The sequence below is a fragment of the Notamacropus eugenii genome, chromosome 7 (assembly GCF_028372415.1).
Source record: "Notamacropus eugenii isolate mMacEug1 chromosome 7, mMacEug1.pri_v2, whole genome shotgun sequence".
Classification (NCBI taxonomy): Eukaryota; Metazoa; Chordata; class Mammalia; order Diprotodontia; family Macropodidae; genus Notamacropus; species Notamacropus eugenii.
In genome coordinates this window covers 15,975,911-16,000,103 of record NC_092878.1, presented here as the reverse complement: position 1 = coordinate 16,000,103, position 24,193 = coordinate 15,975,911, and the positions used below count along the sequence as shown (strand labels likewise).

The 24,193-nt window shown below is 34.9% G+C and overlaps 1 protein-coding gene and 1 pseudogene across 1 annotated transcript; one reads left to right on the top strand and one right to left on the bottom strand.

The window, feature by feature from the left end:
- Positions 1-7,835, bottom strand: part of LOC140513209 (eukaryotic translation initiation factor 3 subunit I pseudogene) — a 39,780-nt pseudogene extending 31,945 nt beyond the window's left edge.
- On the top strand, positions 7,213-8,148 carry LOC140514621 (olfactory receptor 4K13-like). The gene has a single exon (XM_072625123.1). The coding sequence runs from the start codon at positions 7,213-7,215 to the stop codon at positions 8,146-8,148; it is 936 nt and encodes a 311-aa protein (XP_072481224.1).
- Positions 8,149-24,193: the final 16,045 nt, after the last annotated feature.

Sequence of the window (24,193 nt, the reverse complement as noted above, 5' to 3'; positions counted from 1 at the left end):
GTGATTCACACTTTTACACATTATAAGTCTGGAATATTGGATATGGCAATCAATAAACAAACATTTAATTGCCTTATATGGAATACATGGACTATTTAGTTTTCTAATGATCCCTCTTTCTTTCCCCTTTTTGATTTTCATGCCCAGAGTAGAACTTACAGACTGGAGGACTGTCTAAGTCTGTGGGAGAGAACAGACTACTTTAAGTTTTGACTTTATGGACGTCCTTTCTATTTGTCTTCAGGTTAAATAGAAAATTTTCTATATGTAGCTTTGTGGTGCAATAATTAGAGTGTTAGATCTAAAGTCTACAAAGCCTAAGCTGAAATATTATGTCAGAAATTATCTAGCCATGTAAACCTTATCAATTTATTAACTGTTTAATCTGCCTCCAGTGTCCCTTCTGTTACATAACAATAATAGCACTTATCTCATAGAACTGTTGAGGATCAAATTATATATATATATATATATATATATATATATATATATATATATATATATATATATATATATATATATATATATATATATATATATATATATATATATATATGTGTGTGTGTGTGTGTGTGTGTGTGTGTGTGTGTATAACATTTTTCAAATATTAAAACACTACATACATTGTAGATATTAATAAATACGTCAGTCTGAGTGTTTTCATGAGAGTGAAGTATATTTTCATCCTTTTGTGTAGAGACCCAGAAAGGAGACAACTTTTGATACGTTGGGGGAAATCCTGTGGGTAGGAAGAAGCAAAACCAAAGAGATTCTGATTTTCTTAAAGCAATTTTTGTGAGGAGATTTAAGCCAAAGATAAATTGTATATAAGAATTGTCCAGCATTGACCCATATGTATATAAATTCTGAGGTTTGGTTCACGGTATTAGCTATAGGAAAACTATTTTAATGTAAGTGTGGAAGATGGACTGTATAGGGAAGAGACTTGAGGGAAGCAGAGAAATTAGAAGGTCACTAAAATAGTCTAGTTTATAACGAAATGAACTAGGGTCATTGCAGTATTAATGGCAAGAAAGAAGTAGAGGCAGTAGGCATGTAAATAGAATGATCTTGGTGGATGAGAGAGGTAGTTACCAAAGATTTTTTCAACTTGTGGATCCTGGTGACCAGAATGATGGTGATTATACCAATAAAACTAAGGGAATTTTAGAGTTCAGTGGAAGTCTCTAGGCCTACATAATAAAGCCTCCATTTTAATCCTTTTTTCTATAAATATTCTTTTTTGTCCTTGAATGAGTTACATAGATGAACTTTTCTGTAACAAATTCAGATACAGAATATGTCTATCCCTTGGCGAAATTCGTATGTACTTTAATGACCAGACAACAAATCCTTCCCTTGAAGCCTAGGGAAAACTTTCATGACTCTGTAATAATTCCCATGTGAATTTCCTTTTCAGTTTTCTAGGCTCATTATTATATAAAATTGTCTCTATTTTTTTTCCTCTGCCTGCTTGGGAGTTCATATATGTGTCTTTCTGGAGCCCCAGAAAACCCCTTATCTTCAATGAGTCTGCGTCTCATTGAAGAGCTTCTTCTCTGATGTCTTCATCTAGGGATGGTAGGTTTCATGGCCAATGCTATGTTATACACGGATTTTTATATTAGAGCTAGACAGATTTCTATATAGACTTGGTAACTGAATAACAAAGATGTACTTTTCCCAATGAAACAGAGTTAAGACAATCATTCTCAAGTAGTATCTCGATAACTATATCTGGATTTTCCAGAATTAGAAGATCCAAAATTTTGTTATTCATATTCCAGATTAAATAATTGCACTTAAATTCAAATCTATAAATATTTATTAAATTCCTGCCAGTTTTTTTCAGTATTTTATTTATTGAGGATACATAGATGAAAAAGATATAGTCTCTGCCATGAAGGAGTTCACAACCTGAATGAAATGGACTACCAGAACCCTTCCATGTCTGTATCCATGATCCTATTAGGTATTGGGGTTACTTCAAGCCATAATTATTGCACTAATGGGGGACACATATGATAATGAGTATTTTATGGTTTGTGTAGAACTATTCACTATTTCAAATGAAATAAATGATTCAAATAGAGCAATATGAATATAAAGATCCTTGCTAATCTTAAAGCAGATATAGATATATATATATGTATGTAAATACATGTGTGTGCATGTATGTATATATACATATGCTAATAACTATCTCAATAGTAATTATTATTTGATGCATGATACTAAAGAATTTATGTGCACCATTTGTTGGTGAGCATAACAACTCTGTGAGGGAAGTAGCTATTCTAGCAATTGAACAATGGAGGAAACAAGCTGTGAGAGGGTAATTGATTTGCTTATGATCCCAAAGTATTGGAACATAGTTCTCTTCTGCCTCTAAGTCTACCACTCTTCCATGATCCTTCTCATGTACACGTAGAAGTATGAGAACAGCATAGGGAGCCAAATGTGATAAGAATAAATTGGAGAGCACTAAAAAGCAAGAAAGGTGTGATCACTTTTACCTGGATGGATCAGAAAAGGCTAAATGGAGTAAGGGATACTATAGCTGGTGCTTGAAATGCTGAGTGAGAATTTCCTATGCCTCGATTAAGGCTATTCAAATATGTAAAGGCAATGAAGAGCAAGATGAAAAGAGGAAACATGCAGTTTTCTGTTCTGTTTTGTTACAGAAAAGCTACAACACTGGTGGCATGAAAAGCCCTAAAGACAAGACTAAGGGAATTATACTTTATATAAATTTATTTATCTATTGTAGTTTGAAAAACATGGATGGGGTCTGAGATGGGGACTAACCTAACAGACAAGAAGGTAATATTGTCAGCTATGTAAAGAATGAATCAGAACATGGGTCTTTAACTTGGGGCCTGTGAACTTATTTTTTAACAATATGAATTTTGATAACTTAATTTTAATGTAATTAAAACCAATAAATTTTATCTAATGACTTTACAAACATTCTAAGGAGTCCGTGGTTTTCACCAGACTGCCACAGGGATACATGACAAAAAAAGATGAAAAAAATCTGTATAAGAGATGGGAAGCAAGGAAAGTAAGGAAATCTTTTAGGGGTTATTACAACAATCTAATTCAATTTCTTTTAATTTGACCAGTAAACATCAAGGGCAAAAGGCTGAGAACCTGAATTAAGTTTTTATTTTTGCCAATGGAGACTAGGGAACAGCTTCAAGCCATAATGTAGAAACAGATCTGGAATAACTTAGTAACTGTCTAATGTTGGTACGGGAGAGAAAAAGAAGAAAGGGTCCTATATTGCTATAAATTTCTAGGCTGGGTGATTGAGATAAGTTGGCAGAGGGCCAGGGTTAGGAGGGACTGTAACAATGGGAGAAATATTTCCTCTTTCTCCATTCACCATGTATTCTCTAGCATTTGTTCTTTTGCATGAGTTATCCTCCATATCTGACTTGTCCTTCCTTGTAGCCCACATGCTGATTTACATTATTATTTTCTTGGTGATCCAGTAACTGAGACTGGAAAACTGAAAATTATTTTTTTTTATTGATCCTTCTCCACTACCCCCATTCATACCTAATTAGTAACTCAATGCTTTTAGTATTTCCTCTAAAATATCATTTGAATCTATTGCCATTCTTAGTTCACATAGCTCCTAGAATGATCTTCCTAAAGCTGTTATCAGACTTCTCTCCTGTATCACTTGATACACTTTAGAGGCTTCTTTTTACTTTGGGGATAAAATATAAATTTATGCAGCATATAAACCTCTTTATAATAATAACAGCTAACAATTATAGTGTGCTGCTTTAAGTTTTGTAAAGTCCCTATGTGACTTTTCTTATTTGATCCTCACAATAAATAACCCCATGAGATAGGTTACTATTGTCATTTTAAGAAGAGTCAATTGAGGCTCAGAAAAATTAAGTGATTTGCCTGTGGTAACACAGTTGGTGTCTGAGAAAAGATTTGACCTCAGGAGTTTTTGACTCCATGTACAGGATTTCATTCATTCATTTATGTATATATTCATCTATTTTTTTTTTATTTTGCAGGTAAGACTACCCTATTCACATCCATAATTATGCTTATAATTGTGTTTTCCCCTCAATCATACCTTCTTATAAATTTTCCTCTCTTTGTCCTCACTGTTATCCCTTTCTCTCTTCAAAAAGAAAAAAATAAGTCATGGAGAAGAGAAAAAAAGAATGTCAGTGTTAGAAATTTTCAGTACAAGTGCTCTGATCCACTATTTAGCCCTTCCTCTCTTCATCCAGTATACATGTAGATCCCTGGTTCTTATCATCTCTTTGTTTTACATTACCCCTTTATGTTCTCCGTAGTTGAATTCTTTGTTTGTTTGTCTATTCCCTCCTCAACTTTACCCTCTATTTTAACCTCTCTCTACCCTCTTTCTTCTTTCCTTTTCCCTTCAATTTCTTTGTTTAACTTATCATCTTTATACATCAAATTCTGAGTGTGTCTGTGACTGTGCTGTGGGTATGAGTGAGATAGAGAGAAAGTAAGAGAGAGAGAGAGAGAGAGAGAGAGAGAGAGAGAGAGAGAGAGAGAGAGAGAGAGAGAGAGAGAATCTTCCTTTGGCTCAAATAAAAATGATTCCCAGATATCCCTCTCCCCCAATTTTCATCTCTATGAAATATTCTTTCTATACCCATTCAAATTTAGAAAAAAATTACATTCCTCTTTCTATTTTTCCTTTGTGTCCTATTTTTTCTTTTTCCTTTTTCTTCTCTTAAAACCAACGAAACATAAACAATCAACTCTGTCTGTGTTTCTTCACTTCCCCACTGACCATTTAAGACATTAACCCTATAGGGATCTTTGGCCCTTCATCTGTATTAAATCATAAGCAACTGATCTTGATTCAGATTTTTAAAATTTCTCAATGTATCATCCTGTACAGGCTACACAGCTAACCCTGGAGACAGGAAAACTTGGCTTCAGACTCACTTTGAATGCATATGAACTGTGTGACTCTGTCCAAACTGCAATCTCTCAGTGGTCCAGGTACTTCTGTAATACTATACATTTCAAAGAGGATGCTGGTTTACATTGGTAAAGAAATTTTGGTCACCAAGAATGAATGAAAGCACAGTCAGGGAAGAAAGTATTCATATCTCCTACGATCCTTATATATATGCATGCACCTTTATTGTATATCTCTATATAACTGTCATTTCTATCTTTTTATCCAACTATATAACTATCTCCCTCTTTCTGTCTCTGTCTCTCTCATCTCTATTAAAGCTCTGTTTTTCCCTTGTACGATTACACTATTTGGCAGGATGTTAGCTTCATGTAGAAAAATTTTTGCTTGTTTTTTTTTCACATATTTTATTCCAGTATTTATTTTTGCTTTATCATAATTATGGCATAATTTAGTGTGATCTTGACTGTAATTCCTTGGTAATTGACTCCTGTACTTTTTTCTTCTGCAGTATTTTTTTTTCCTTCTGGATCCCAGAAATAATCTGAATATTTCAATTTGCATTCCTTTTGAGAGTCAACTGATAGTCTTTTCCTATGTTCTTTTTTCTTCTGGTACTAATAATTCTTAGATAGTTTTATTATTTCTTGAACTATTGTGACCTGGTATTTTGTTTGTTCTTATTCTTTTTCAGAGAATCTAATCATTCCTAAATTACTTCTCATTGTTCTTTACTCCATGTGCAGCAAGTTTATTGTAGGTAAATTTTATAATTTTTTTCATATTTTGACTTTTTTCCTAATATTTCTTGTTTTCCATCCATTGAATTACTGAGCTGTTTGCTTCATTCTATTTTTCAGGACGTCTATTACTTGGTCATATTTTTGAACTTTTGTCTAAGCTATCCTTTTTATAATTTTTATTGAATTCTAATTTCATTCTATTTTATTTTATGATTAATTTCTTCTGTGTACAGTTGGAGTACTTATGCAAAAGTGATTTGTACTTAGTTTTGAGTAATTCTCGTCTGCTGAATTTGCTTATTGAACTTCTAACTCATGATATTTCTTCATTGTGTTAGAAAGTTTTCTGTTTGCTCATGCTCCTCAGTACATGAACTCTAATTTTTATGCCAAGGCCATATTCTGTCCTCGCCTATTCCTTCCAAGAGGAAGGGATGACTAGATCCTAGTACTAACATACATAATAACATACATAACTGATCTCATTACTTTCAATATCTTCCATATTTGAACTACTTAAAGCAGACGACCTAGGTTTCCTAATAAGTAGGACTGATCTAGTCACTACCCAGAGGAAGGGCATGTATTTATAATATACTATGTGCCAGCAATTTTGCTAGATGCTGTGAATACAAGGCAAAAAACCAAGTCAGCTGACAAATATGGATGTAATGTACATAGAATAAATACAAAGTAGTAAATATTAGTGATTTTCTAATTCTACATAGTGATCAAATTAATAATAAGGCTAGATGGAAGCTAAGGGGTCACATCTTAAATACTGGGCTATAGAAAACTAATTCCTGACCTTTTAAAAATGTGAGGAACTTTTCTTATTATCTAATAATTATTTAAAATCCATTTATTAGAGGTGAAGGGCAATCTGATATTCCTTAGTGTCCAAATGTACTTTAAAATTTTGAGCAATAACTATAAGAGCCCAAAGGGTCTCTGTCCCACATATAGGAGTCATTGGAAAAGAAATATTTCTAATTAGGTAGATCAATTTGAACATTTTCACAGAAAACTATTCTGTTCTACACCTTTAACTGTAAAAGCAATTAGTAGCTTGTAGATAATCATCAGGAAGAGAGGATTATAGATCTACAAATGGAAGTAAACTTAAAAGTCATCTGGTGAGACCTCTTCATGTCTGATGGAAGGAAAATTGAAGTCCAATTAGTAAATTACTTGTGATTGTTTCATTCTACCAAAATGGTTAAGGCTGTAGAGATGCAGTCTGTCCTTTCTCCAAAGTGGAAGTTAGTTACTCTGATTGTCTCTTGATTTTTATGATTTACTACCTCCCCTTTTTATTTTAACAATACACCATCTTTAATACTTCTGGTATTACTTAAGGCCCTGCAACATATTTCAAAGAGCTTTTAATATCCAATATTTTCTGTATTAAATCAAAATATACTTTCCACACTACTCCAAAATAATCAGTAATACTTATCTAAAACTAGTTGTTTTTCAGATTCTGCACTTCAAAGAACTTCTGTATATTTGAAATTTATGAAGTAGGTGAAGATGAAGAATAATTCTGTGCTAAATGAGTTCATTTTGTTAGGACTCACCAGTTCTTGGGAGCTCGAGATTTTCTTTTTTGTAATCTTCTTCCTGGCTTATACATCAATCATGGCTGGTAACAGTCTCATTATACTTATGGTGATCTTTGACTCTCACTTGCACTCTTCTCCCATGTACTTCCTTCTGGCCAATCTGTCCTTTCTTGACATGACCCTTTCCACTGTTACTGTCCCTAAGATGATCACAGACTTCTTCAGGGAGAGGAAAACCATCTCCTTATGGGGTTGTATGGCCCAGATGTTTCTAGTTCACTTCATAGGAGGCAGTGAGATGAGTCTACTTGTAGTCATGGCTATAGATCGCTATGTTGCAATATGTAAACCACTGCACTATACAACAATTATGACGCATCGAATTCTGCTAGGAAGTGTGTTTCTCTCATGGGTTGTTGGCTTTGTGCACACTATGAGCCAAATGGCCTTTGTCGTGAACCTGCCCTTCTGTGGTCCCAACGTGATTGATGATGTTTTTTGTGACCTTCCCTTGGTGATGAACCTTGCTTGTACTGATACCTATATCCTGGACTTCCTTGTCATTGCTGACAGTGGGCTGCTGTCATTGATCTGCTTTGTCCTCTTGCTTGTCTCCTACACTGTCATCTTGCTCACTGTCCACCGTCGCCCCTCTGGTGGGCTTTCAAAGGCTCTGTCTACACTGTCTGCTCACATCACAGTTGTTACTCTCTTCTTTGGACCGCTTATCTTAATATATGCGTGGCCAGCTAGTAGCTATGCTTTGGATAAGTTCCTCTCAGTATTTTTCTCTGTTATTACTCCTCTCCTGAATCCAATTATCTATAGTTTAAGGAGTCAGGAGATGAAGGCAGCCATGATTAGACTGAGGAGCCGGCACATCACTTCTAGGCCAGTACCCTAGATAAAGCTTGAGATGATGAAAATTTTTACTACACAACCAGGATAAATTCTTTTTTGAATGTTGATTATTTTAATTAATTTTGAATATGTTTATTTTTAGGAAGAAAAATAAATTATATTTACAAAACCATTTATAATTAATTTCCTGGGAATGTGTTTTCCTTCTATATATGGCTGATTGTATTTGTGTATGTATATGTGTGTGTATTTATTAAAGTAAAATAATTTATTAGCTGGAACTAAATTTAATTTTAGAATTTTCAATTGTAAAAACATATTAAAAAGAATCATATGTAAAAACTTCCCCTTGATTTGGTGATCTGTAACCTCTCTTCTAGATTAATCTCTGCTTCTATTTTGCTATAATCATCAATACAACTTGGCTTAAAATCTATTCATCAACAGAAAGGAATCAATGAATTTTCAAACCTTTCAGAGGCCCTTAGTCAAGGCATGGAGTCTCTCTGCCAAATTCTCCCGTTAAATCAAAAAAGAGTGAGCGGTGGTGAAAAATGCTCATTGTATGTCAACCTGTTTGATTGTATAAGACTATAGGTCTCTGACTTATGTATGTTATATTATTGTATATGTATATTATATGTACATGTATAGGACATCATAACACATATACCATGCATACTACACATTAATTCACACACATATATTATATGTATATTATATTGTGACCTATATGTATGTTACGTTATATGTATATGTGTGTGTATGTACAATCCAGAGCTGAAAAGCATAGGGGCTACTTATACAGACACACTTCAAGGGAATAACAAAATAAAACAAAGCCAAAATTCCAACAATTTTAAGTATTCACTGACATGAAGCCTATACAAATATTCTGAGTGAAACAGAAATTTCAGCTAATTAGTAACAGAAATTGGAGCAACATTTATGGTATATTATATCTATCATGTGTTATGACAGCCAGTTGAAAAAAGAGAAATCGAGACCAACTGATCATTTAGTTTATATAGACCACACTGTAAACTGAGCATAAGAAAAGAAATTCTATGATGTCACACTCATGTTACGGGACCAGTGGTATCACATTATATTTAGGGTAATAATTAGGATGATAATAATAATATCTTATATTTGTGTGATACTCTAAGGTTTGCAAAGTGTTTCACCAATGCTAATGTATTTGATTCTCATATCCACACTATAGTTTAGATACACCATGCTTATACCAATTTTATAGGTGAGAAAACTGAAACAGACTGAAGTTAGTGACCTGCCCAGGTTTACACAGTTAATAGGTATCTGAGATGAAATTTGAACTCAGTCTTTCTGATTCCCGATCCAATCCTCTATCCACTACACCATTTCATCAGCGACTCCTTATATATGTCTTCCATTAATTTTAGTGATTTAGAGGATGATTTGGCAAAGGAGACTGAGGAGTGGTCAGAAAGCTCTGCAGATAGAAGAAAGAACAGAGAAATGAAAACCCACAAAGAAAAGAATATCCAGGAAGTGGAGGTAATCAAATGTCAAATACCTCAAAAAGATCAAGAAACATGAAGACAAAGAAAAGGCAACAGATTTAGCATTAAGAGATCGATGATGACTTTGGAGAGAATCGTTTCAGTTCATTGATAAGATCAGAAGCTAGTTTTCAAAGCTGTGACTAGTGTGTTGAGGGAGAGTAACATAGATTTTTTTTTTTCAAAAATTTCAAAGATACCAGCAGTTGAGTTATTAGACAGTTATGTGAGAAGATGGTAGAGTTTACAAAGACTTGTTTTTTAAGGGTGAGAGGTACTTGGGTATATGTTGACCACAAGCAATGCCATGGTAGAACAATACATAGTCCATTTTAAGTAGTACACAGGGATATTTCAGGTCACTAATGTGTTCGTCCTTCATTGCCAAAGAAGACCATGCCATCAGAGAAATGATGACATGACTTACACTTGACTTTGTTTTGAGTGAGGGAGGGATGTGAAGGTCACCAGCCTCACTTCTCCTCCAGAGCCATCTGAATTCAGTGTCCAGATATTCATCAGGATGGCTGAAGATGACCCTGGATGCACTGGGAGACCTTGAGCCATTTAGGCCAAGGTCTTTGCAGAGCTGCTTTGAATGATGTATATTTTAAAAAATTAGGATTATAGTTAACACTCTAAATAGTCGTCTGACCCATAATATATCTGACATCCATAAATTTGTCTAACACCTCAAGCCTATTTGCAGAGTCACAACCAGCACCATCTTTAGGGGAGGAAAGCATGGAGTGGTAATAAGTTCTATAAGTTTACTATATATGGAGTATTTTCCCTTAAACTTCTTCAAATTATTACAATAACAGTACGACCATGAAGTAGTGCTTGGGCAATGACCTGCTGTTCTTCTATCTATGAACTTCAGAGTGAAATGGATTTAAAGTTTGGTCTTTGAGAAAGAAATCTATCCTGTAAACCCCAAGTTAGATAGCCAACTTTCAGTCATCAACTTTTACATTTCTTCTAAGAGGAAAGGGAGACAGAGGCAGAGACAAAGGCAGAGTGAATATACATAGTAACTCTCTCTTTTGACGAAAAACCCTGAGGGTCTCATCTTCCCAGTATGAATTTGTTTTTTTTTTTTCTTTTTTCAGTAAAGGGGCCATCCTTTGACTCCTTTCTTAAAGAGGCTTAGTCACTGAATGGGTATTGCCTCACTCAAAATAAGAACTTGAAAAGACCTTAACTTAAAAGGGTCCAGGTCTACCATTGCATCCTGGCACATCTCCAGTCATCCTGATGAATATCCGGCCACTGGATCCATAAAGTTTTGAAGCAGCAAGTGACACTGGTAACTTTGCACAGCCCTCCCTCACTCAAATTAAAGTAAACTTTAAGTCATGTCAATAGCAGTACAGAATTTGGTGGATAAATCTAGATTAATCTTACCTTGAGCTTGCTTCTGTCTTGGCCTCACTCTGAACAGACTAAACGAGTCTTAAGTGCTTTCATTTGTCCTCTACCAGAAGTCTACTCCCCACTCCTCTATGACTTTAAGTTATTTTAATTGTACTGCTTTAGTAATTTCTCAGCATGTTATGCCTTAACAGAGGTGCAAAAGTAGAAGTTGCAATGACTAGTCAATTTATCAATTATGGTACATTGGTTATTTAACATACTGGTTACAGAAGCAGTTTGTATGGGCTTATGGATAAAGGCAACTCTGAAGACATTCTTGCCAATCTGGTATTCCCAGAGCTTATGCCCTCACACATCACGATACTAGAATTTCAGTATTATAGCAACAAATATAAAGACACAGAAGGAAAGAAATGAAGAGGGATAAGAATCTGGGAATGGAAGACAGAGTGACACACACAAAGGAATAAAGGAAGACAAGTGTAGGAAAATGACTCTCTGACCTAATATACTAGGGGAATGGTTTTCCTTGTAACCACACGACTGACAGTTATGCACTGCAAACAACTGCCCTCTTCCCTTCCTGAAGTCCATATCTTTCCCCAATCTTATAGCCTTATGAAATCTTCTCAACCAGATCATAAGGTTTTGTATTCTTAATTCTTACCCTCTGGGTAGGCTAATAAGTGGTAGAGATGGGACCTAAAATAAAGTCTTCTTCTTTTAACCAAGAATCCTGCACACGATGTATGAATATTTTCATTTTATTGTCTTTATATATAGAACAAACTCTAATAAGTTCAAAGTAGATAAGCAACTTGAATACTAAGGACAATATTTTTAAAATTCAAAAAAAAGAAGAGAATCAGATCAGGTAAGTATCGTAGATATGACTACAGAGAAGTGCAAACCAAAGAAGAATCATAGATGTAGAGCTGGGAGGATCTCAAAGATGTTATTGACCTTACATTTTAATGCTCCTTATTTTAGATATAAGGAAACTGAAACCCTGGGTAGTCAATAAATGTGACTGTAGTAACAAATAATAGGTATCAGAGAAAGTTTTTCAACCTGTGTCCTTTTACTTATGCACCAATTGCCTTTCCACCAAGCTGGAGTCAAATTGATCCCAAACCAGAAAATCTTTATTACATGAAAATTTTCTTACATCTCAAATAATTGGCTTTATTATTTTTTAAAATGTGCTTATCTGTGGAAATTGTTACCGTGGAGAAATATTTTAACTAAAGAAAAGCCTTGATATCTTGAAGTAATGGGTATGTCCTGCTCAGTTGTCACTTGATGATGTGGCACTTTTGTGGACTACTCCACTTTATATGTAAATTTCTATACCCTCATAAATGGAATATATCACATAAACTCTGTAACATCATTATGTTGGACAAAAATGGATTGTCTTGGTGACATGCATCCATTAGTGGGGACCCATAGAAATGTTACAAACACATTTACATTTGCTCTGTAATGATTATTCTTGACTAGGTTACGTTCTGAGCCATTAGTAGAAATGCAGCAATATTGTTAAAAATAGCTAAATTATTCCATTTTCTATCAAGTAAATCCAAAAACAAAGTGCTTACAGGGATCCCTCCTGTCACATATTTCCTTTAAAACTGCTAGTACAGATAGATGTTTTGCCCTTATTTTTCAGACTGATCAAGAAACAAATTTATCTCAGGTTCTGTTTTATCAAAGCTTCCATTTAAATTGACAGTTAAGACTGTATCAGCACTTCTAGATAGGTTTGTCACACACACACCTCCAGGCATGTTATCCTTTGGCATATCATTTGTATCAAGAACAGAATTATAAAACACAAATCTCATGCCCCACAGGAATGCATTTTAAATCAGATGTATCTTTTCTTTTTTTCACTTTCACAAGAACCAAGAGCCATAGCTCTTGAGTTTGACACAGCTCATAGAATTTGACACCTAGGATATCTTAAAACATGTGTGAAGAAAGATGGGGAAGTGCAAGAGACTTTGGGGAAGGTCCTTCAGCTATTGTTGTTGAGAGGTCAAGAACGGGAATAGAAAAGAGGGGCGTGTTGTCCTAAGGGAAGAAAGAGTTCGCTGACTGAGCCACTTCTGGTTATTTGGAAAGCTCTTCTGGTCATTTGCCATAGTAACTAAATATTAATTTTCTTAAAACACAACAGAAAATATTCTGTTTCCTTCTGTGTTCCAGTTTCATAGGTCTTTCTCTGGATGTGGATGGCATTTTGCCTTAAGAGCTTTTGGGAATGATTTATGCCCTTCTATTTCGGTGAAGGGCTAAGTCTACCACAAAACTTTCCTCATACACTGTGCTTATTACTGCATACAGTGATCTTCTGGTTCTTTTCCTTTAATTCAGTATCAGTTCACATAAGTCCTTCCAAGCCTCTCTGAAGTCTTCCTATTCATCATTTCTTATAGCACAATAATGTTCCATTACATTTCATATACCACAACTATTTCAGCTATTCCTCAGTTGATGGACATTCCCTTGATTTCCAGTTTTTGACCACCACAGAGAGAGCTGCTACAGATAATTTTGTACATTTGAGACTCTTTCCCATTTTTATGACCTCTTTGGGATACAGACCTAGAAGCGATATTGCTGGATCAAAGGGTATGCATATTTTTGTAGCTCATTGAACATAGTTCCAGATTGCTCTCCAGAGTGGTTGGATCAACTCACAGCAAGACCATCAATGAATTAGAGTTCCAAGTCTCCCATATCTTCTCAAGTTTTTATCATCTTTCTGCTTTGTCACGTTAGACAGCAGGATAGGTGATGTGGTAACTCGGAACTGTTTTGATTTCCATCTCTCTAATCAGTAGTGATTTAGAGCATTTTTTCATATGACTATAGATAACTTTAATTTCTTCCTCTGAAAACTGCTTGTTCATATCCTTTGACCATTTATCAATTGGGAATGACTTTTGTTCTTGCACATTTAACTCAGTTCTCCATATATTTTAGAAATGAGGCTTTTATCACAGACACTAGTTGCAAAAGTTCTTTTAAATTTTTTGTTTTTTGATTATTTATTTTCAGTGTTCTACAATCATTACCATACAACTTAGATGTTTTCCCCCCTTCCCCAACTTCCACTCTACCTCTCCTCTCCCTCCTCAAGACAGCACACAATTTTACATAGGTTTTACACATACATTCCTATCAAATACATTTTCACCACAGTCATGTTGTATAGAAGAACTAAAATGAATGGAAAAAATCATACAATAAACCAAAACGTAATAAAAAAAGAAAATGACCTGCTACACTTTGTGATTGAATTCTATAGTTCTTTCTGTAGATGTGGAAGTCATTTTTCCTTAAAAGACCATTGGGAATTTTTTAAATCCTTGCATTGCAATGAAGTTCTAAGTCTACCAGAAAAAATCCTCTCACACTGTGGCTGTTGCTGTGTACAAAGTTCCCCTGGATCTGCTCTTTTCGCTCGGTGTCAGATCATATACATCTTTCCAGACCTCTCTGAAATCTTCCGCTTCATCGTTTCTTATAGTTTAATAGTATTCAATTACATTCATATACCATAATTTATTCAGACATTCCCCAATTGATGAACATCTCCTTGATTTCCAATTTTTGGCCACCACAAAGAGTGCTGCTATCAATATTTTTGTAAACATGGGACCCTTTCCCATTTTTATGATCTCTTGGGGATGCAGTCCTAGCAGTACTGGTGGGTCAAGGGTATGCACATTTTCATAACCCTTTGGGCAGAGTTCCAAATTGCTCTCCAGAACGATTGGAACATATCACAGGTCCACCCACAATGAATTAGTGTTTCAACTCTCCCACATCTCCAACATCTATCATCTTCTTGTTTTGTCATGTTAGCCAATCTGATAGGTGTGATGCGGTATCTCACAGTTGTTCTGATTTGAATCTCTCTGATCAATAGTGATTTAGAGCATTTTTTCATATGACTGTAGATATCTGCCATTTCTTCCTCTGAAAAACTGCCTGTTCATATAATTTAGCCATTTATCAATTGGGAAATGACTTGCATTTTTGTACATTTGACTCAGTTCTCTATACATTTTAGAAATGAGGCCTTTATCACAGACACTAGCTGCAAAAATTCTTTCCCAGTTTTCTGCTTCCCTCCTAATCTTGCTTATATTGGATTTAGTTGTGCAAAAAACTTTTCAGTTTAATGTATTCAAAAGTATCCATTTTGTACTTCATAATGCTTCCTATCTCTTGTTTACTCTAAACCTTTTCCCTTCTCCATAAGTTTGATAAATACACTATTCCTTGCTCCACTAATTTTTTATAGTATCAATCTTTATACCTAGATCATGCACTCATTTGGACTTTATTCTTGTTTATGGTGTCACGCAATGGTCTATGCCTTGTTTCTGTCACACTTTTATTCAGTTTTCCCAGAAACTTTTGTCAAACAAAAGTGAGTTCTTATCCCAGAAAGTGGGGTCCATGGGTTTCTCAAACAGTAGACTACTATATTCATTGACAACTGTGTCTTCGGTACACATTCTACAGCACTGGTCTACCTTTCTGTTTCTTAGCCAATATCAAGTGGTTTTGATCTTTGTTGCTTTATAATACAATTTGAGATCTGATAGAGCTAGGCCACCTTCCCTAGCATTTCTTTTCATTAGTTCCCTTGATATTCTGGACCTTTTGTTCTTCCAGATGACCTCTGATATTATTTTTTCTGGTTGTAGAAAATAATTATCTGATAGTTTGATTGGTATGTCACTAAATAAGTAAATTAATTTAGGTAGAATTGTCATTTTTATTTTACTGGCTCAGCCTACACATGAGTAACGGATGTTTTTCCACTTCCTAAGATTTGACTTTATTTGTGCGAAAAGTGTTTTGTAATTGTGTTCATATAGTCCCAAACATTTTGTAGTGTATATCATAGCTTTAAGTGGGATTTTTCTTTCTGTCTCTTGCTGTTGAACTTTGTTAGTAATATGTGTAAATGCATAATATTTGTGTGGGTTTATTTTGTAACCTGCAACTTTGCTAAAGTTGTTTATTATTTCAAGTAGTTTTTTTATTTGAGTATCTGGGATTCTCTAAGTATATCACCATATAATTTGCAGAGTGATAAGTTAGTTTCTTCTTTGCCTATTCTAATTCCTTCAATTTCTTTATCTTCTCTAACTGCTACAGCTAACATTTCTAGTACCATATTGAATAGTAGTGGTGATAATGGACATCCTTGTTTCACCTCTGATCTTACTGCAAACACATCAGGCTTATCTCCATTGCATATAATGCTTACTGAAGGTTTTAGACAGATACTGCTTATTATTTTATGGAAAGTTACCTTTATTCGTATGCTATCCAGTGTTTTTAATAGGAATGGGTGTTGTATTTTGTCAAAAGCTCTTTATTCATCTATTGTGATAATCATGTGGTTTCTATCAGGTTTGTTGTTGATAGAATCAGTAATGCTAATAGTTTTCCTAATATTGAACTAGCCTTGCATTCCTGGTACAAATTCTTCCCGATAATAAGGTATTATTTTCATGATAAATTGCTATACCCTTTTTGCTAAAATCTTATTTAAAAGTGTAGCATCTATAGTTATTAGAGAAATTGGTCTATAATTTTTTTGCTCTATTTTGTCTGTCCCTGGTTTAGGTGTCAAAAACATATTTGTGTCATAAAAAATATTTGGGAGGATTACTTTTTTCCCAATTTTCCCAAATAGTCTGTATACTGTTAGAATTAACTGTTCTTTAAATGTTTGATAGAATTCACTTGTAAATCCATCTGGCCCTGTAGATTTTTTCCTAGGGAGTTCATTGATGGCTTATTCAATTTGTTTTTCTGAGATGGGGTTGTTTAAATATTCAACTTCCTCTTCTGTTAATTGGGGCAATTTATATTTTTTTTAAAATAATCATCCATCTCATTTAGATTGTCGAATTTATGGGCATAAAGTTGGACAAAGTTGGTATGGTAACGGCATAGCACACCGAGAGGAACAAGTCTTATGCCTGACCAGCAGGCTGCTCGTCCTCCTGTGTAGCTCTCGAGTAAAAGAATGAGGCAGGAGAGCGGGTCATGAAGCAACTCGGATTTTTTCAAGCAAGCACTCTGGTTATATAGTCTCTGCCAGTCAGCCCAACGAGCCATGGTAACACACACAAACAAACCCGAAACTATAGTAACAAACACAAACCAGGGGTGGGGCCATCCCTTCCAACGCCATCTTGTTCACCCTTCTCTGCTCCAGACTCAGTTTACCTGATGTCTGTCAGTGTGGTGTCCCAGATGGTGTGGTAGTCAGCACCCCTTATACAAAGTATCTTTCCCTCTACTGTAATATAATTTTGAACTTTTTCCTGTGATGTAATTTACCATTTTCTACTTCCTCCTTTTCATATCTTCTGTTACAATCCCTTCACATGTTTAAATCACATTTTATCATAGCATAACTTGCTTTATACCCACTCTCTCTGTGTATATTCCTTTTATATTTCATAATTAAAATACAATTCTCAAGATGAACGAGTATCATCTTCCCTTATAGGGAGGCAAACTGTTTGACCAAATTGAGTTACAAATTTTCTTTTCCCCTCTTTACCTTTATATGCCTCTCTTGAGACCTGCATTTGAAGATCAAATTTCTATTGACTTATGGCTTTTTTATCAGCAAATCTGGAAATTCCTTATTTCATTTAATGTCTGTCTCCTTGCTTGAAATGTTATGCTGAATTTTGCTGAGTAATTTATCCTTGGTTGTAGTCCCAGCTCCTTTACCTTGCAAAATATCGTATTCCAATTCCTTTCATTTTTTATTGTAGAAACTGCAAGGTCCTATGTGATCCTGACTGTAGCTCCTCGATATGTGAATGATTTCTTTCTAGCTGCCTGTGGTATTTTCTCCTTCACTTGACATTTCTGGAATTTGGCAATGATATTCCTTAGTGTTTATAATTTGGGATCCTTTTGGGAGATGAATGGTAGATTCTTTCCCTGACTATTTTGCTCTCTGGATCCAGCACTTCTGGGCAGTTTTCCTTAATGATTTCTTAGAAGATACGTTCCAAACTCTTTTTTACATCATGACTTTCTGGTAGGCCAATAATTCTTAAATTTTCCCTCCTGGATCTATTTTCCAGGTCAGTTGTTTTTCCAATTAGATATTTTAAATTTTCTTCTGTCTTTTCATTCTTTAGATTTTGTTTGACTGATTCTTGATGTCTCATAGAGTCATTAGCTTCTACATGTCCATTTCTAATTTTCATCAAATTGTTTTCTTCAGTTAACTTTTGCATCTCCTTTTCCATCTGTCCACTTATTTTTTGTAAGGAATTATTTTGTCCAGTTAGTTTTTTGGCTTCCTTTTCCATTTGTCCAGTTTTCCCAGTTAGTTTTTGTACTTCCTTTTCCATTTGTTCAATTTTCCTTTTTAAAGAGCTATTCTCTTCAGGGAATTCTTTCTCCATACTTTTAAAGTCATTGGCTATTTTTTCTTCTATTTCCTTCTTCAGCTCTTCCAGGAGTGCTCTTTGTGCATGTGAGCAGTTCATAGTCCTTTCTGAAGTTTCACATGGGAGTACAGTCTCAATGCTGACCTCTTTGGTATTCCTGTTTTGGTCCTTGTCCTCATAGGAAAATTCTATGGTTGTTTCCTTCTTTCTTTGCTTCTTGGTCATGATGGTGAGGCTTTTTGTGTTGTATCCTCTGGTTCTTTCAGCTCAGTGCTGAAGAACTTGGTGCTTAGCTGGCTGGTGTGGGAAAGTAAGGCAGGTGAATTCTTTTGTTTTTCCTTGAATTAGCCCTGGAGCTAGCTTCTTATGTGTGGGATAAGAGGGGGTCTGGTCACTGTGATCTCCTCAGCTGAGCTGGACCAAAGGCAAGCTCAAAGCTTGCTCATTCTGGCTACTGTATATAGTGTCTTCCCATTTCCCCTGGAGTGCTTAGGCACACCTGGGTCCCCTTACCTATTTTTCTAGCCATTTGCTACAAGTGTTGATCCCCATCTGCTGATCCCGCTGATCCAGGATTTTTCTGGGGAAATATTTTATGGTTCTTTCAAGGTCAACAAGGGGAGGAGTAGAGAGCATTTACAATCTCCCCATAATTTTTGCTCCCAGACATTCTAATAGGTGACCTACAGACATTTAATCTGTGGGTTGAAAGTCATGGGTGCATCTTCTACAGGTACCTGGACCTCTTCAGCGGCTCTCACTCACTTGGCTCCTCTGGACTCTCACTCTGAACTGCTCTTTTGCCATGCTGCTGCTTCCTCAGACCTCCCTGGGACTTTCCTGCTCAGCCCTCCCGCTGCTGGCCAGGACATGCTGTGCTGTGTACTTTATGCTCCTCTACCCTCATGGAACAGATTCTTCTCATTGATCTTCCAATCTGTCCTGTGATGTAAAACTGCCACAGTCTGTCTCCTATTGGATTGTGCAACTCCAAAATTTGGTCAGATTATCTTTTTAGAGGTATCTGAGGGAATTTGTCTAATAGCTTAAGTGAGTAGCTGCTCTCACTCTGCCATCTTGGTTCGGGCCCCCAATAGACCTTTCTGGTTGGTCTTCCAGGATGCTTGGGGCCAGAAAACTGTTTTACTCTGTTGTTTTGTGGCTTCTGCTGCTCTAGAATTTTAGAGTCATTTTACAGGCATTTTATGGGCTATGGGGGTTGTAGTGGAGCAGGTCTGTCCATCTTCTCTGTCATCTTGGCTTCACCCCCTACAATCTTCAATTTTATGGGAAGCATTATAGGAAAATAGGGGCATTTGGTCTTAGAAGTAGGAAGGTCCTCTTCCTGTCTCATTACATAATAGCTATATGTTCTTGTTCAAGTAAATACATCTCTTAGTGTTCTGAAAAATTAAGTAAGACTTTTAGTTACAGAGGAAGTGCTCAAATACATAGCTAACGGGAGTTCTTTCAAAAGCAATTTTCCATACTTGTAAAATCACAAATCTAGTTTAGATGGAAAGGACCCAGGTAAATAATTTTAAACACTCCAAGTTGCTATTCACATACCTATAAAATAACAGTGCCATCATCATTATTACTGATCTTTCTAGAACAAACAAGTCACTAATGCAAAGTAAAGTAAGCAGAATTAGAAGAACAATTTATACAACGATGAAAATATTATAGAGAAAGAAAACTCTAAAAGACTTCAGGACTCTGACCAATGTATCTATAATCTACATGGCCAAAAAGAATGAAGGTGAAACTACACTGCCACTCATCTGAGAGACAAACTTAAAATACAGAAAGACGTCTTTTGGGCAATGGATAATGTGGGAATTTCTTTTGCTGCACCATGTAAATTTAAATTGAGGGATTTATTTACATTTATGCTAAACTTGGGAAAGGAACAGGTAAAGTAATAGATGGACTAAAAACAAAACGTGTTATTTGAAAAATTAAAAACAAAGTGATTTTAATCAAATAGAAGAGTGTCTACTAGTAAAAATAAAAAAAAAATACAACTCTAATGCCCTTGATGATTTAGTAAATAAATTACTTGAACTTGAGAACAGACGGAAATCTTGCTCTTAGCCACCTGGACTTGCTCCACAAAAGTATAAGAATTTACACCAAAAAAAAAAAAAATGCAGGTAAAATCAGAAAGAAATGTTATTTTGAAGAAAAAAAATTAGAGCAAAATGTTCTTGAAAAGATCCAGTTTTAAAGCTTTATGGGGAATTAGTCTAAATATGTTAGAGCAAAAGCCATTTCTCCAATTGAAAAAGGATCAAAGAATATAAAAAGACGTTTTTCGAAATAAGACAAGTACACTGTCAAACACCCTATGCAAAATGTATTGAAATTATTTGTAAATTCAATTACACCTAGTCAATTACATTCAGAGAATAAAATGAAATTACAATTATTGTTGAGACTGTAGGTGGAGGCACACTAATGGGTTTTAGTGCAAACAACCATAAAGCAAGTTGGAACTATTCCCCAGTTAATAACAAAACTTTTGTGAATAATTTTGTCCTAATAATACCATAATTTGGTTTACCATGAGGAAATAAAAGAAAATTAGAAAGGACCCATATGTACTGAGATATTTGTAGTAAAACTTTTAATTTTAGGAAGGAATAGGAAACAAAATTGGAGCCTGTAGAATAAGGAATAGTTGAATAAATTACAGCACATGGGTATAATAGCAAGTTATGGTGCTCTATGAAATGGGAAAAGAAATACCTAGGACTTCCATGTATTGATTCAAAATGAAGCAGGCAGTGCATGAAGAACAATTTATATAATGACAGCATTGCAAAGAACACATCTGTGAAAGGTTTGTGAACTATAATCAGACATCACAGGTGATGTCTGAAAGATTGATGATTTCTCATTGCCATTTGGCAGAGGGTGAAAGAAGTAGAAGTGTAGGCTGAAATATAAATTTTACAGATATGACAAGTTAATGAATTTATTTTGTATGATTATTTGACGTAGAGGAGTGGATAGTTAGATAGATAATATGATTGTGATACAAAAAAGGAGGAAACATAGCATTATTTAGTCACTAAAATGCACGGAGCAGATCATTAGGAAGGTTAGATATGCACACATATAAGAGTGGGAGTATTGTAATTACCAGGTTAAATTAAAAATAGTTCAAAATTTTACATAATGAAGATTCATGACTTCATATGATAAAACCAGAGAAATGCTCATTTTGGATCATAATAATGAATAGGAAAAATTAAGAAAAAGATAAAAATAAATAAAATAAAAATAATGTATAGTTGTCAGTGGTCTGCTGATAAATGCTTAACCATAATAACAACAGCATCAATAACAACAAGAGCAACAGCATTACATGACACCATTTTTAGTTTAATCTGCATTGTTAATATTTTCTGTATCACTTAAATCTGAGCAATTAACAAAACAATCAATCAAGGCCTGATTGGTAGCATTTTCTGATTTGCGAGTTGTAAATGCTCACACTGAAGACTTAACATTCAGTTCCTACAACCTGAATCAAGCTGGCTCTATCACATTCTTGTGCATGATCCAACAATATTTAAGAACATTTAATAATGTCATAATACTGAATATTTATAATCTTTAAACTATGTAGCACGAAAGGCTTTCAAAATAGAGAGCTAGCAAAAAAAGCAGCACCAGGATCATGTGGCAATGGGACAAGACATATATCAACCCTGTTATTCTGTCTTCTAATGTAGTTGTCCCAAAGATGCTTTTAGAGTGTCTACAAATGATGGATTTGTACCTCAATATTTATTCAATTACAAAAAGCACTTGCTAACTACACCCATACCATAATCTGCAGAACAAAAACTAAAAACAGCATGAAATATAAACATGGGACGTTAAATATAAAACAAGTTTGAAGCTTATCCTTGAGCCATTTTATGAAAATCCCATAAAAATGATGGGAATAATGAAATGATATTGTTGATGACATTTGTAATAATTCGAAGTTTTTGGAGTAATGTTAATTACAATATGAAGTGCTCAGATTACTTAGTTTTAGTTTTCTGCTCAGATTAATGTAAGGAATTTTTGTACACAAGCTGTTCTATGATATGTAATTCATACTTGGCATGTGACCAATTATCAATTCATAGGCAGGTTCAGCAGTTGGAAATTGTCAGTTTGTCTAGTATAAAATCTGTTACATATAATCTTCTCAGTCTTTTGCAGTCATATATGCTGCAACATCATACTACAATGAAAACTCACAAAGCAAATCAACACTATACATAGAGTCTCATGCTGGATAGAAATAGGAAAAGAAAAACCCTCTCTAGTTACTCCTCTGAAGGATCTTACAATACAAGATGGATAAAGGAATATGACATGCATACTTCAAATAGAAAGTGATAAGCATAAAACACTCTTCATGATATTATTAGGAATTTTAGAAAAGAAACACTTCTTTCAACTTTTGTTGATAGGGGGTTCTGATCAGGAAAGTCTTCTTGAAGAAGATTGCACCTGAGAAGCACCTTGAAAGAAGAGAGGGATTCTAGCAGATGGGATATGTGGAGAAATTACATTCTAGGGACAAAATACAGAAGAAAGCCTTCAGGGAAAGAACTTAAACTATGGCTTCTTTTGGAGCTTTCTATTTATATTTGGTTGTTATTGGTCTTGAATTTTGAGAGATGATTTGTCAGATGGTTATTTCATCCTAAGGAATCTTAGGCATGAAGAGGTCTCAGAGGACTATAGAAAATGAATCTTTTTCATGAACCTTATGCCCTGCTCTGCCCAAAACACAATGTGGGAAGTTCCTTGATTTACCACAGGGAGTACACTACTTTTATGAAGTGAATATAATATATTCTATTAAACCAAGGATGATGGTCATTCAAAGATCAGTGACCTCCACTAGGAAGACTAGATGTCCATCATTCTCCACAAACTTGTGACCAAATGAGAAAGCACTGGCTGAGAGACTGCATATGGAAAGCCATTTCTGTTATTTTTCTACCTCTTTCGTTTTCCCCCTTCTCTCATCCTCTTTTACCAGGGTAACAGGACAGACGTTTAAAATATTGAGCATATGAAATGGTACAAAAATACAATACTAGAAGAGAGAAGAAAAGTTTTGTTCATTTTCCTTTCCTTTCCTTTTTCTACTTTGCTATTTCCAAAGTTTCCACCTTTACTGAATTGGGGGAGAGGGAGAGTTTTGCTGTAGTCACAGAATTGTAAAATTAACCATGCCACGTAGCACAAAGAGACTCATCCCTTCAGTGGGTCTTACCTATTCTCCTCAGTATTAAGTAGGTTGATTCATCTTTTCCTTATTAGATTTTTAACCATTTTAAAGAAAGCAGTGAAAGAAACGAAGAGGAAATTATTGATCGCTGAGAGTAAATTTATTTTGTGTAGCCCCAGAGGACCTAGGATATTTAAAAATATAGAACAAATTTTTAGAATCATAGATTTTTAGAGCTAGAAGACCTTAATTTCTTCCATTTCCTTTTTATCTCCACCCCAATGTTATGAATTTAAGCCAAAAGATGCTACCTCTCAATTGTTTATATGTGTGTGAGTATGTGTGTGTGTGTGTGTGTGTGTGTGTGTTTAACTGTTGGGAAGAATGGTAGAAAAAAGAAATTTACATGATAAATTTATTATTTATTTAAAAGGAATAGTAAATTCTGTATCATAGGTTTGT

Bases quoted from the DNA above. Each gene is read 5' to 3' on its own strand.
- LOC140514621 (XM_072625123.1), top strand. From the start codon at position 7,213: ATGAAGAATAATTCTGTGCTAAATGAGTTCATTTTGTTAGGACTCACC.